The sequence below is a fragment of the Colossoma macropomum genome, unplaced genomic scaffold, assembly GCF_904425465.1.
Source record: "Colossoma macropomum unplaced genomic scaffold, Colossoma_macropomum, whole genome shotgun sequence".
NCBI classification, from domain to species: domain Eukaryota; kingdom Metazoa; phylum Chordata; class Actinopteri; order Characiformes; family Serrasalmidae; genus Colossoma; species Colossoma macropomum.
This window is the reverse complement of record NW_023494791.1, coordinates 15425652-15439154: the sequence shown is the minus strand read 5'-3', so window position 1 is coordinate 15439154 and position 13503 is coordinate 15425652. Positions and strand designations below refer to the sequence as shown.

At 37.8% G+C, this 13503-nt stretch overlaps 1 protein-coding gene across 1 annotated transcript; it reads left to right on the top strand.

The window, feature by feature from the left end:
• The first annotated feature begins 4386 nt into the window (after nucleotides 1-4386).
• Nucleotides 4387-11764, top strand: LOC118810371 (pancreatic triacylglycerol lipase-like). Its single transcript, XM_036574075.1, has 13 exons — nucleotides 4387-4437; nucleotides 4528-4582; nucleotides 4851-5005; nucleotides 5527-5649; nucleotides 5758-5892; nucleotides 6963-7071; nucleotides 7301-7420; nucleotides 7785-7904; nucleotides 8546-8664; nucleotides 10438-10567; nucleotides 11005-11116; nucleotides 11331-11498; nucleotides 11649-11764. The coding sequence occupies exons 2-13, from the start codon at nucleotides 4528-4530 to the stop codon at nucleotides 11710-11712; spliced, it is 1410 nt and encodes a 469-aa protein (XP_036429968.1). The 5' UTR covers nucleotides 4387-4437; the 3' UTR covers nucleotides 11713-11764.
• Nucleotides 11765-13503: the final 1739 nt, after the last annotated feature.

Below are 13503 nucleotides of genomic sequence, written 5' to 3'. Positions count from 1 at the left end.
CAAAAGTTTGGGTGCCCCAACATGATTTGTTTGTTTTCTAAGTGAAAATACGTTACCACATCCTCTACAGAAAACACAGTTCTGTGCTTTTTAACGCACAATTACTGTTTATTTGCTGAATTGAACCTATTGGAAAAAATTAAACACATAAAGTGTGGCCTGTGCAAAAATATTGCACATACTTATATTTCTATACGTATTTTAGTTTATTAACTGTTATATATAATACATAAAATACCTTATACATTTTTATTATTTTTTTCCAATATGTCAAACTCAAATAAATAGAAATTGTGAACTAAAATTGGCAGTAAATTGTCATAGTTAGGTGTGTTCTCTGTAGAGGACGTGTTACCTTTACATTTTCACTTAGAACAAATCAACAAAACGTCATTTCACTGGGGGTGCCCAAACTTTTTTTATACAACTGTATTATACCAACACTGTTCTCTTAATTTATGTATTTAATAACTGTGCTGATGTAATATTTTTTATTCCTGTGCAAAATGTTTATCTTAATTAAATTCAGTGCATCACTCCTCAACCACAGCAGGTTCAGTTTATGTCACACAACCAACACAGCAGGCTACTGCAGTCTTTGGTTACTCTGTTGGTCTGAAAGTGGCGGACAAGCAGGACTGCGACTAAAACTTCCTTGGGACCAAAAGCACTGTGATTATAATAAGTAGAAGATTAGCTCAGAAAGCATTCTACTGTCCTTTTACAGCCTGTATATATCTAAGGAGAGCAGAAGAGACAAGGATATTCATCATAAATACATATACTATAACTTTTTATAGTTTTAATAACAGCTGATGAGCAGAAATGATAACTTCTTTAAAATTGCAACGGAAAATGGAAAAAAAATGATACCTGAACAAGTGAAAATATTTTAAGTCTAGTCAAGATATCTAATATTTCTCATTATTGGATTGTTCTGAGAATATTCTCAGATTATTTAACATATTTCTATGCATTTTTACTTGTTTTAAGTGATGTTATCATTAGTGTCTTGTTCCATTGGCAGATGATCTTGTTTAAAAAAAAAATAAGCAAAAATATCTGCATTATTTCTCAAAAACAAATACAATTATCTACCATTGGAATGACACTTTCACTAGATAACATTACTTAAAATGAGTAAAACATGTCCATTATGAAATTCTATAATATTCTCACAACAATCTCATGAGACATTAGATATATTGACTAGATTTAAGATGTTTTCTTGGTCAGATGTCCTTTTTTTGCAGTGAACACATTATTTCATTTATAACCACATTTAAGGTTTTTCAACACACACATTTTATTATCACTTAAATGAATGAATATAACTGACTTCACAATAACACAATAACTCAGCAATACAACATTAAAACACTCCACAGTCGGCATGTATAAACTTCAGATTCATAACTTAGATGCTTGTACTCATTTTTACCGAAGATACAACTACATCAAAGGGCACTACAAGTGCAGGATATTACAAAACTTGTCATGCCAAGACTTGCAATCATGAAATAATGAAAACCTTTTAAAAAGCTCATTATCAAAAGTCATCTCTTACATAATGCATTCAAAAAGGTATTGTGCCTTATATCAAGAAGCAGTGCCCTAATTCGCTAATTGCACATATAGTTGGAGGCCTCAACTTAATTACATTTTTTTAATCAATGGTTCAGTGAATTCATGTCATGGGGCACTAAGATGAAATTAATATGGAAAATTGGATAAAAGTTATTGAAGCCTGAACAGAGTGCCTTAATCATGATAATTAGTACTGAAAATAAAAACACTGTGGAGAAAATGTCATTTCTTTTTATACTGCGTTCTAAATGAGGATTAAAGAAATTAAAGTCTGCCGGGACGGCTCTCTAGAATTATTAACTAGACAAACTGATCAAAGACAGACAGAAAGTGACTGCACTGTCTCGATATTAGAACTGATTCATGAGCTGTTTGCATGAGCTGCCAAACGAATATATTTATTGAACATTTGAACTTGTCTATTTATTGTGAATGTAGACTATAAAACAGGATTTTATAATTAAGATTGTATTATTGCCCATAATAATCCTTAAACTTTATCATTAAGTGTAACTTCATAGCAACAGGCTTCAGTAGGCTGCATGGAATTTGCTATAACACTGATCATAATAATAATGTAATGTAGGTCACTGAGCTTAAGCTCATGTTAGCTGTTTCCAAACCCTTTTTCCATCTATTGGTCATTATTACCTTCAAAAAAGAAGGGAAGGTATATCAGGCCCAAAAACAACATCATGTTTTAAAGATTTGGTTGGTAGTTTTTTTAAGCATTTACATTGCCAAATTAATCAATCAAAAGTTAATTAATCACTCCGGTTAATCCATTATTTTATGGCAAGTGCTACAGCATGTAGTAGCCTGAGGCCTGATTGACATAGAAGACCCCAGACTTCACAACTCTTGTACATGAATTGCAAAAAAAAAAACCTCCCTCACAATGAATGTATGATTCTAACAGCACATTCGGATTATGATACCACAATGGAAATATCTGCCTGCATCCAACTGCATTTAATTATCTGCAAGTTATTTCTCCTCTTGAGGTCTATTGCCTCTTGTGACCATCCTCCAAATGTAATGCACTATGGGATTAAAATTCCAGAGGTAAATCCAAAAGATGGTTCAGCCTGTTTTTCTTACCTTTTGCCTAAACCCAGCAGCTTGCTTCATCTTGTTCATAGCCTGATTTCCTCTTGGCTAGTTTTACAACTGAAAAACGTCATAGATTTAATATAGATTGAGTTAGACTCTGTAACGTAAAAGACAAAGGCCTATAATGCCCTACCGTAGATAGATGTGTGAAGAGCACCAGTGATTATATTAGGACACACCAGCTAAACCGTGAACAGAAATGCACATCTGGTAACACAGATAAGGCCAGAGTTAGAACAGCTGGCCACTGGCTCACCAGCACAAAGCTGCGCCAGCAGCCACCATTAATTAGCTTCATCAATATTAGTGCAGGCCTTCCTCCACTCACCTGATGTTATTCTGTGAAAGGATTATCCTGGGCTTTAAGAGAACCACCCGCTGACCGTGCTCAGCAGTATATGGCAGCTCAGTTGTAGGATCAAACTCAATTTTATTTTCATTTCTCCCTGCTTTGAATATGATAAGAGCCACTTAACGAGCTTAACATTACTGGGAGTACATCAGCCTCCTTTTTTATTGGTGGTGGTAAAATGCAAAGTGTAACACGAGCAGCAGCTCGAGTGATCAGTGATCACACAGACGGAGATGATGAACAGGCCCACAGCTCCTTTAGCTCTGTAATCTACTCTGCACTGCTCCTTCTCGTCCACTAAAACGTGCTCTTTGCTGCCATCTGTTGGCCATAAAGTGCACGCCAGCTGCATAAACTCAGACACGGAGGAGCCAGTGGTATTAGGCCTCCAGCTTTGGAGCCGCATGACTGTTCAAACCAAACAGGCTGCTTCAAATTAAATCCATTGCTCGCTCCTAAAGAGAAGCACTTAGAGAGAAAAAGTGAAGCTAATGACCACTTCTGCAATGGTTGGGTCAGGCATAGCAGTTGGTGAGATTTTGGTGGCTCTCTGCTGGTTTTTGGACCAAATGTCTTACCACTGAGCTCCCAAAGCTCCTCTAGGCCACAACCAACCCAGCTCCCCTGGGAGAGTGAAATATGGCAATGTTTGTGCAAATCTGTTAATTATTACACTTATTATTGTTATTATCCAACATTCTGGACAAAAAATAACCTCTATCTTGCTACTAGGCATGGAGCCTGATGTTTGAAGCAGATCAGTTCGGAACAACTCGAGGACACTCAAACAAAACCACGGTGAATAATCAACCAAGAGATGATTAGCAATTGATATTCAAACATTACATAAGATACCAAAAGGAAATTGGATAACAAGGGATTTTAATAAGCAAGGACACTGTTGATATGAATGTTCCAAGGTTCTGCACTCTTTCTCATGACCTTTTTACACATAGGCTGCAACCAGAAAAATACATATGTCATTACATAGACTACATCTAAAACTTTTTTTTTATTTCATTTGCTTGGTGTTAGGCCTTTTATAGCATTGTGCCATTGCACCACAACAAGGGAAATGACTCTTTCGCCTATAGCTAATATGTCAGATATTTCACTTTTAACTTAGAAAAACAGGACATTGTTTGCTAACATCATAATTCTTCACCTACACTGACATAAAAGCTATGTAATTATATAATTTGTCTCCTGAACAAGTGAATGTGCTGTGCCAGGTAGAATCAACTCAGTTGAAGGCGCAAAACAGGTGCATGTTGCGTTGTGCCAGTTCCTCACCTGGACCTTTCTCACGTTCACATTTGTCCACCGGTTTGAGGATCACATATATAAGGAGCTGCAGAACATTTTAGGCTGTTGTCATTATCGAAGTAAGTATGTGATTAGGATAGATGTGGATGACCAATTAGCACTTACATTTATATTCTGCTGAAGGGTGATTTGTTTTGTTCTGTTTTCAGATGTGGCTGTTTTGGATTGGAGGACTTTTGAGTTGCCTTGTAGGGGCTGCGTATGGTAAGAACAAAAAAGATGTATTCACATTATTATCAAAGGGCCTAAGAATCATATAAAAGAGAAAAGGATTTGTGTATGAATATTTCACACCAAAAGTACTTATTCAATAATAGATTGTTTGATATCTAAATTATTGCATACACTTCACATACGAACAATATTTTGTTCCAATGTATATAAGCTATATTGAGGAATGACCATTTAATACTTGACATGCATGTATAAATTTGCTTGCTCTTATTCTCGGTCTGTATTAAATGACTGGCAGGTGGTGAGGTGTGCTATGGAGAACTTGGCTGCTTCTCTGATGATTATCCATGGAGCGGCAGTATTGAGAGGCCCATTGCCCGCTTACCATGGAGCCCTGACGCGATCAACACTGGGTTTTTCCTCTTTACACAAGAGAATCCTAATAACTACCAGGTAAGTTGGTATGTTCTTCACTGCCTGACTTGTAGAGCTGCAGCAGAATTTTGTGTTACCTGCACAAATCCATCTAAACAGGCAAGCTCTTATAAACAGGGGACCATGCTGTTTTAGTGATGTGTAGGGACATATCAATATGGCAATTCCTGGCTTGTGCAGATATCAACATGCTTATAGCTACATGTAATAGTGATGTGTTTACATTTGGACAGTAACAGATCAAATTGGTTCATTGTATTTGCTATGAAATTAAACATTTTATTCTATGTACTTCATGTTTAGAAGTATTCTGCATATATCCTTAACCATGTGGTCTCATCCAGTTACACTGACTTATCAAGGCTAAATATATGTCAAATCCAAACACTGAATCAATATGATCATTTCATCAATTACCTGCCAAAACTAGAATAATGCTAACATTATCAAGTATATTTATAGCAACAATAAAGTGAATCAACAGAGTTCTCATAAAAGATAATATGTTTTTCTCCACAAACTGTCGCCAATGTTTTCAGGTAATCAGCGCAAACAGAGATTCCATTGCTGGATCCAATTATAAATCATATAGAAAGACTCGTTTCATAATCCATGGATTCATTGACAAAGGAGATGAGAACTGGCTCCTGGACATGTGTCAGGTATATACAAAGTGGTAACTTGTCTAATCAACTTTCATAGTCATTTTTCTTCAGTATTTGCTTGCTGTATTATTTTAACTTTAAAATTGTATGATGTGTTTCTCTCAGGTTATGCTGACTGTTGAGGACATAAACTGTATCTGTGTGGACTGGAAATCCGGCTCAAGGACACTCTACACACAGGCCGCCAATAACATTCGAGTGGTTGGAGCTCAGGTGGCTCAAATGATTGCTATTTTTAGGGTAAGTGGCATGAAAATTACTTGTGATGCTTTAATGGCTGATTATGTGTTAACTTTTTTGGTAACTGGTAAAAAACATGATGCACTAACGATTTACAACACATATAAAGATACAGTTTGACATATTACAATCTGTAACGCAACCAGTGTGTTATGCTTAATAGGCTTAACTCAAGCTTGAACACCTGCACTCACAAGTTCACACAGCCAGCAAATAAAAGAGCAAACTTTAAAGCAGCAGAAATTTCACACACCAATTTATTTGTTTTCCAGTCAAAACAGCCAATAAGAACAAGATATTCATTTTTCAGTGTCAGAAAAAAAGCAGGACACATAATCTAACAAAAAAGTATACAGAGGCCTCAACAACTACATATAATTTCAATGTTTCAATGTCACTCTTTGCCTTTATTACAGCTTCCATTCTTTTCAGGAGATTTGCTTTCAGTTTTTCAAAGAAATTTGCTGGGATATTTTGTCACAGCTCTAAAGTTCAGTCTTAGAAGTGGTAGCATGTTCTGCTTCTCACAATCCAAGTAATCCTAAACACATTCAGTGATGTTGAGGGCTCTGGGATCTCCATTCCATTGCTCTGAGAACAGCAGCAGCTTCTTTAATTTGCAATATCCTTCTTTTTTGTCTATTTTCTTTTCCCAGTAATGGCTTTGTGACAGCTACACATTCTTTCAGACTCAGAGCATAGAGTTTTCTTTTGACTTTCTCCTTCAATATGCAAGTGGATAACCTTGTATCTTATCTACACAGAAAAATTAATAACTTGTACTGGACATTAAATAGCTGAATGCTGGTCTCTGATTTTTACATGGTACTGTATAGTGGATAAAGTAAACACAGCTCACTTCTCCACTACCTATTTGTCCTCCTCTATTTTTTCTTTTGTTATTTACACCCTGGAGACAAGCTAATGGTCAGACATACACTACTTGCTGATGATGGTACTTGTTGGATATGCTTTTCAAACCAGATATCACACACAAACAGATAAAACTAAACAGTTCTTGAGCATCATACACATTTGTCACATTGGTCAGAGTTTTTTCCCCCCAACAGGACAGTTTCCAGCAGAGTCCTGCCAATGTCCATGTCATTGGGCACAGCCTGGGTGCACACTGTGCTGGAGAGGCCGGCCGAAGGACTCCAGGGCTGGGCAGAGTTACAGGTACTACACAGTCAAGTCAGAGACAACAGCAACACACTCAAATATCAAAGAACTAATAACAAATGAGTCAGTTATGCACAGGTTACCTCATATAAAAATGAACCACTGAACCACTTAGAAGAGTTGAAGGCACAAGAAATATTATTATTTGCCTTTTCAGAAATCAGAAATGTGTTTAGGTCCATGAAGTTTGATCACCCCCATTCAAATGGGTTTGTTTTACTTTAAGGTTTGGACCCTGCTGAGCCCTACTTCCAGGGCTGTCCTGCTCTAGTACGACTGGACCCCACTGATGCCTCATTTGTTGATGCCATTCACACAGATGGCCTTCCTATTGTCCCTTATCTTGGTGAGATTTACTTACATCATGGTTCTCAAACTCTAATCTTGCATGATTTAGAAACTGCACTGTTTCATGTTTTACTTTCATTAACACATCTGAATCGCCTAGACAACTCACTTATTATTTAAATCAAATGTGCGAAAAAAAGTACTATTGCTGCTAGAATTGTCAACAGCACTTTTAGTATGTTCGAGTAATTAAACATCAAGGCAGTTTCTGGACATTGTTAGTGATGCCGCAATCACTCTACTCACTTTAGGATTTTATTTTGTATTACTGTAGGCAAATACGTGAAACAAGCTACATACATAAATATACTATACTGGCCTGCACTAATATATCTGAAACATTTGTCTTTTCTTTTTTTTAGGCTTTGGAATGTCTGACCCTGTTGGACACATTGACTTTTTTCCAAATGGAGGAGAGGAGATGCCTGGCTGTGACAAGAACATAATCTCACAAATTGTGGACCTTGATGGCATCTGGGAAGGTGTGACATTATACTGCTGATGTCACATGCTTCTTATATGCGGTTTTTGATGAACATAATCTCATGAAAAATGCATGGTAGTTTTAAAGACAGAGGGTCATTTTGTTGTATTTCATACAAATGATGTCTTACAAAAGCTACATCCAAGAAGGCAGCTGATGTAAACTCATATGTTATAGCATGTTATAATCCATCCATAGAATTCTAAGCAAATAGGCAAGTTGAAGCTATAGATGCTACTTTATGTAACATGATATTGCTTGTTGCAATAATCAGTGCATGAACTAGGTCGGTTTTTCCTACTGCAGTAACAGAGACTGTCATGGTCATAAGCAGTCATGGTGCTGTTTCAGCCTCAGTTGAAATCTGTAGCAATGGCTGGGGAATGAAGTGGAGGCTCAAGTGATGGCATTTGTGCAGTACCATGGGGACAGGATGGAGGGCCATAGCTGAATCTGCTCTGGTTTATTCCTGCAGATAAGAGAGTGTGAGAGAGCCAAAGCTTCATACCTGGAGCTCTTTGAGTGGCTGATACTTGAGCTGCGGTGTGAAGAAGTCACAGTGATCCTCTCTCTCTCTCTGCACTTCTGTTCTTTCCTCTCATGTTGCACATCTCTCCTCCTCATTTGTTATTTTCCTAGGTACCCGCGACTTTGTGGCCTGCAACCATCTGAGATCCTACAAGTATTACAGTGACTCCATAGAGACCCCCGCAGGATTTCTGGGATACCCCTGCTCTAACTACGCACAGTTTGAGTCTGTAAGTAGGATCTCTTCAGCTTGAAAAGCACAAACCAAGCAGGATATATCAATAAAACCAAACAGGATGTATCTGTAAGACCAAGCAGTGTATGTCAATAAAACCAAGAAGGCTCTATCTATACAGATCTGGATAACACGTCTTGATTTAAACATAACTGAGCATCGCAGGCTTTAGAGTCAGCCTGGAAGAGGGGTGGTGTAATGGGGTGGAGGGACCACCTGTCGTCACACATGACACTGATATGGCTGTGAAACGTTTCTATTGTTTTAGAAGTCGATTTGCTGAGATTGGTTTGGGCAGAACCCCAGTGGGCTTTCCTCCATGTCTGCTGGTGGGTCTGTGTCTGCAGCTGTCCCTGCAAATAACACTTTATCCCCAGTTTGGGATGCATCCCAGCTAAACAGTGTAGCACACACACAGTGCATGACCTCATGTGCCTATGATCTCCTCAAGCACTGATATCTTCGGGTCGGTCTTCTTGTAAACGCCCGCAGGGTGTTATTCCTACATCTAGCTCACAGCTATAAACTTGCCTGTTCCCACACTATAAAACATGGTAAACTCTTGTCGTCCTTATATTTGGATTTACAGGGTGATGATCAAAGCCACTTGAAAGACAAGGGCACATTTTAAAAAAAGCCTTTGAGCGTTGTCTTTGCCAGTGGGCACTGACACTCTGTTGGTGATGGCACAAGGAGACTGAAACATCCATCCATCCATCCATCCATCATCTAAACCGCTTATCCTTCTGGGTCGCGGTGGGGTGCTGGAGCCTATCCCAGCTGTCATTGGGCGGAAGGCAGGATACACCCTGGACAGGTCGCCAGTCCATCACAGGGCAGACAGACAGACATACACATTCACACCTAGGGGCAATTTAGCACATCCAATTGGCCTGACTGCATGTCTTTGGACTGTGGGAGGAAACCGGAGTACCCGGAGGAAACCCACGCAGACACGGGGAGAACATGCAAACTCCGAGACTGAAACAGCAATGAGAAAATTCTTATTGACTCTAAGATAATAATTTGGCCGCCCAAGTCAAATTACATGTTTTGTTTATTTTTTAAGAGAAAATACACATCCTCTATAGAGAACACACCTCTGCACATTTTAAAGCACAGTCACTGCTTATTTGCTGAATTTAACATATTGAAAAAAAATATAACATAAAATGTGGCCTGTGCAAAAGTTATGGCACATTTTATATTTTTGTTTATTTTTTTTTCAATATTTTAAACTTAGCAAGAAAATGGAAATTGTGCACAAAAAATTTGCAGCAAATGCCATATTTCATTCTTTGTAGAGTTTAACTTGTTTTCAATCAACAAAATGCCATTTGACCAGGGGTGTTAAAAATTTTGCATAAGACTGTATTTAAATACTACTACTACTAATAATAATAGTAATGTTTCAGAAACATAATCATTTTTACTTTGAAACATTTTTAACAAGAAAAATAAGTAATAATAATACATTTTTATTTGATTCAGGATTCGTTATCTTTGGATTTACAATGTGACGATCTAAGATACGTGAAATATGAGGACACAAAAAAAAGCTCTGAGAGTTCTCTTTGCCTGTAAACTAGAGTAAAAAACAAAGTGAGCCAGCAATGAGAATATTCTTATTGACTATAATAATGTTTTACTAAAAACATTTTTCAGAAATGATATATGTAATGTAAGTACACATTCTTGACAATAAGTCTTTCAGAGAGCATGTTCTTGCTCTTGTAGATAACATTTTGTGTTTGTTTTTGTCCTTTAGGGACAGTGCTTCCCTTGTGCTGACGGTGCGTGCGCTACCATGGGTCACTTTGCCGACACGTTCAATGTACCCAATGGAGCGGAAAATTTGAAGTTCTATCTGAACACAGCCGATAGTCGCCCCTTTGCACGTATGTATACCTGTTCCAGGCATACCCACATACACCAGCCTGTAGTATTTTCTAGATTAAAATTCTTATTTTTTAAATTTTACTTGAAGAATACACTCTTAAAAAGATGGTTCTTCGAAAGTTTTTTAGTTAAGACAATGGTTTTATGTAAAACCATGAATACTCAAAGACCCATTTGCATGCTTAAATCACTCCATGCATGGTGAAATGGCTCCTCTGACTGATGGAGAATGTGTTGTATGTAGTTCTATATAGAATCTTTTTGAAAAGGGTTCTATATAGCACCAAAAGTGTTCTTCTATTGTTGCGATGTCAAGCTTGTAACAGTAGAAGAACCCTTTTTACATGCACATATTAACATTTACTGGTTCTGCTTGACTAAGAAGAATTAATGTGATCTTTTGTTTAATATTTGAAACTAAATATTTCTTCTCTAGGTTATCGCTACAAAGTGTCCGTAACTATCGATGGCTCTCGAAGCAATGTAGGCTACTTCAATGTGGCTCTGTATAGTGCCACTGAAAATACTCGCCAGTATCAGATTTACAGGTGTGCACTATACAGTCCATAACTGACAAGTTTTATGAAATGTTTTTCATAACTTTTGTTTGTTAGTTGTGAGTTGTATATGTGTTAGTTGTATATGTGAAAAATATGTACATTTCTAAGGTACAGTCTTTAATGCTAAAGCCAGTCCTATATAATTCACTGTCTTTGAGATCATTTTGAAACAGGACAGAAAGTCATTTCTTACTTGTTTCAGTGGCACACTGACTCCTGGGAAGACCTACGAGCTCCTGATCGACGTGGAAAAGGATGTGGGTGATCTGAGCTATGTGAAGTTTTTGTGGAACAACAACATTATCAACCCACTGCTGCCAACCTTTGGTGCCACTCAGATTACAGTGCAGAGAGGAAGGGACCGGAGAGTGTGAGTTTCTATGTCTGTCCGTTTCTGGGCCGCCACTATGGGGCAGGCATTTCCCTAGTTTAAACTGTATAATAATAATAATGATAATAATAATAATATCCTTTTCCCTTCTCTTTCTGATATCTTTCTCTCTCTCTCTCTCTCTCACAGGTTCAATTTCTGTGGAAAGGATCAGGTGCGGGAGAACGTCCTCCAGACACTGACTGCCTGCTAATGAAGATAAAGTTAGATTAGATTAATCATCTTAATAAAAGCATTAACACTAATATGGCCTTGTTTCATTTCTTGACAATGAGCTCTGGTGTCCTGAACTTTCACCTGTCATGATCTCACTGCTGGTATAAACCAGATTTATCTGCTTGCCAGCTAATTTACAGTGCATGTGTTAAATTAATACAGCTAGACTGTGCATTGCAGTAACTCTCCATGACAAGAAGTTGTCATCCTTAAATCCCTGAAAACCACTGAAAAATCAATTTTGGGCCCAGCCCTTATGCATAAAGGAAACACCGCCAAGGTCTGGAAAAGAAAGGGAGTAGCATTACATGAAACAAAAACGCACCTAGACACAAAGGTCTTAACATAACATTAAAAAAAAAGTGATGACTGAAAGTGAGAGTTTACTTCTGTGCCCTCACAGCAAAGAGTCAGGGTCTTATAAGTGTCTCTGGAGGCCCCCCACCCCACACTCTGAAAACAATGCAAAAACAAAACAAAACAAAAAAAAAACAAAGACTGTGCTTGTTTATTTAAACAGCTCAAAAAAGTTGTGAACAATTTCATTTAATGTAATTTGTCAGTCATTACTTATTCAAAAGCTTGTGCAGTGCAGTGGACTGTCCTCAGGTCTTGTAGCCACCTCAGGCATTTTGGTCTGATGCTCCTCGAGGACCCTGGCAGTCAGAGTGCTGGCCCCACTGGCCTACTGGTCAATAATCTATCCCTGGACATTCATTAAGATCCAGCTTGCTTTGAATAGCACCCTCAGTCAAAGCTATTGGACCCCCTGAAGGACAGCGATTGGTGTTTGATATGTAATAACCAGGGTACTTAAATACATGTTTTTTTCATGAGGTGAACTCATAAACAGTAAGAACAGTTAAAATCATATTACCTAAAAATGCTATTCTGTGTGTAATGAAGGATTTTCTTGGAATTGTGATTTTATCATTTGGCCATCATTGTAGGTTTTATTACTAGAAATCAACAACCTCAAATGCTTTTGAAAATTTGATGTATATTATAAAACACAGAAATGTTCTAAATCTGAAGAAAATCTATGTATTAAAAGTGTTAGAAGTTGAAGTCACTTATTATTATTAGTCCCACAACGGGGAAATTTCGCCTCCACAATCTAATCCATCCATGCAAGGAAACACCACATACACACTAGTGAACACACACACTAGGTGCCACACACACTTGCCTGGAGCGGTATCCACGGCGCCCGGGGAGCAGCTGGGGGTTAGGTGCCATGCTCAAGTCATGTACTGTTCAGGGAATCGAACCGGCAACCTTCTGGTCACCAGGCTGGTTCCCTAACCTCCGGCCCATGACTGCCCCCAGGTTATATACTGTACATTGGACGAGGCTGATGTTTCCATCGTATTTCTTTCTGGATTGTCCATTGGTAACTGTTGCAGAATTTGTTGGAAAAACTTACTGTGGTAGTAGGTATACGCCGCAGTATGTGGAATGTCAGTATGTCGTGTTGGTGGTCCTGCTAACTAACATTCCATGGTCATTGTATACAAAGCAACCAAAAAAAAAACCATGAAAATGGAAAATAGTTAGTTAAAAGTACTTCTTATCTATAAACACAGGTTAAAAACAAACAAACCAACAAACAAAGTAAGTTTCTCTAGAACAGAGCGTTTCACATCATACCACTCTGAATGATTTTGTTTACACAATTTAACAGTGGATTACTATTTAACATTACCTTTAATGCATTGTATATTAACACAACTGTGTTTAAAAATCAGCTTGCCTGATTGCCAGCAAC

Excerpts from the sequence above, each read along its gene's own strand:
- LOC118810371 (XM_036574075.1), top strand. The coding sequence starts at position 4,528 with ATGTGGCTGTTTTGGATTGGAGGACTTTTGAGTTGCCTTGTAGGGGCT. Across the intron at positions 4,583-4,850 it reads CCTTGTAGGGGCTGCGTATG|GTGGTGAGGTGTGCTATGGA; the intron begins GTAAGAACAAAA and ends AATGACTGGCAG. Across the intron at positions 7,421-7,784 it reads TCCTATTGTCCCTTATCTTG|GCTTTGGAATGTCTGACCCT; the intron begins GTGAGATTTACT and ends TCTTTTTTTTAG.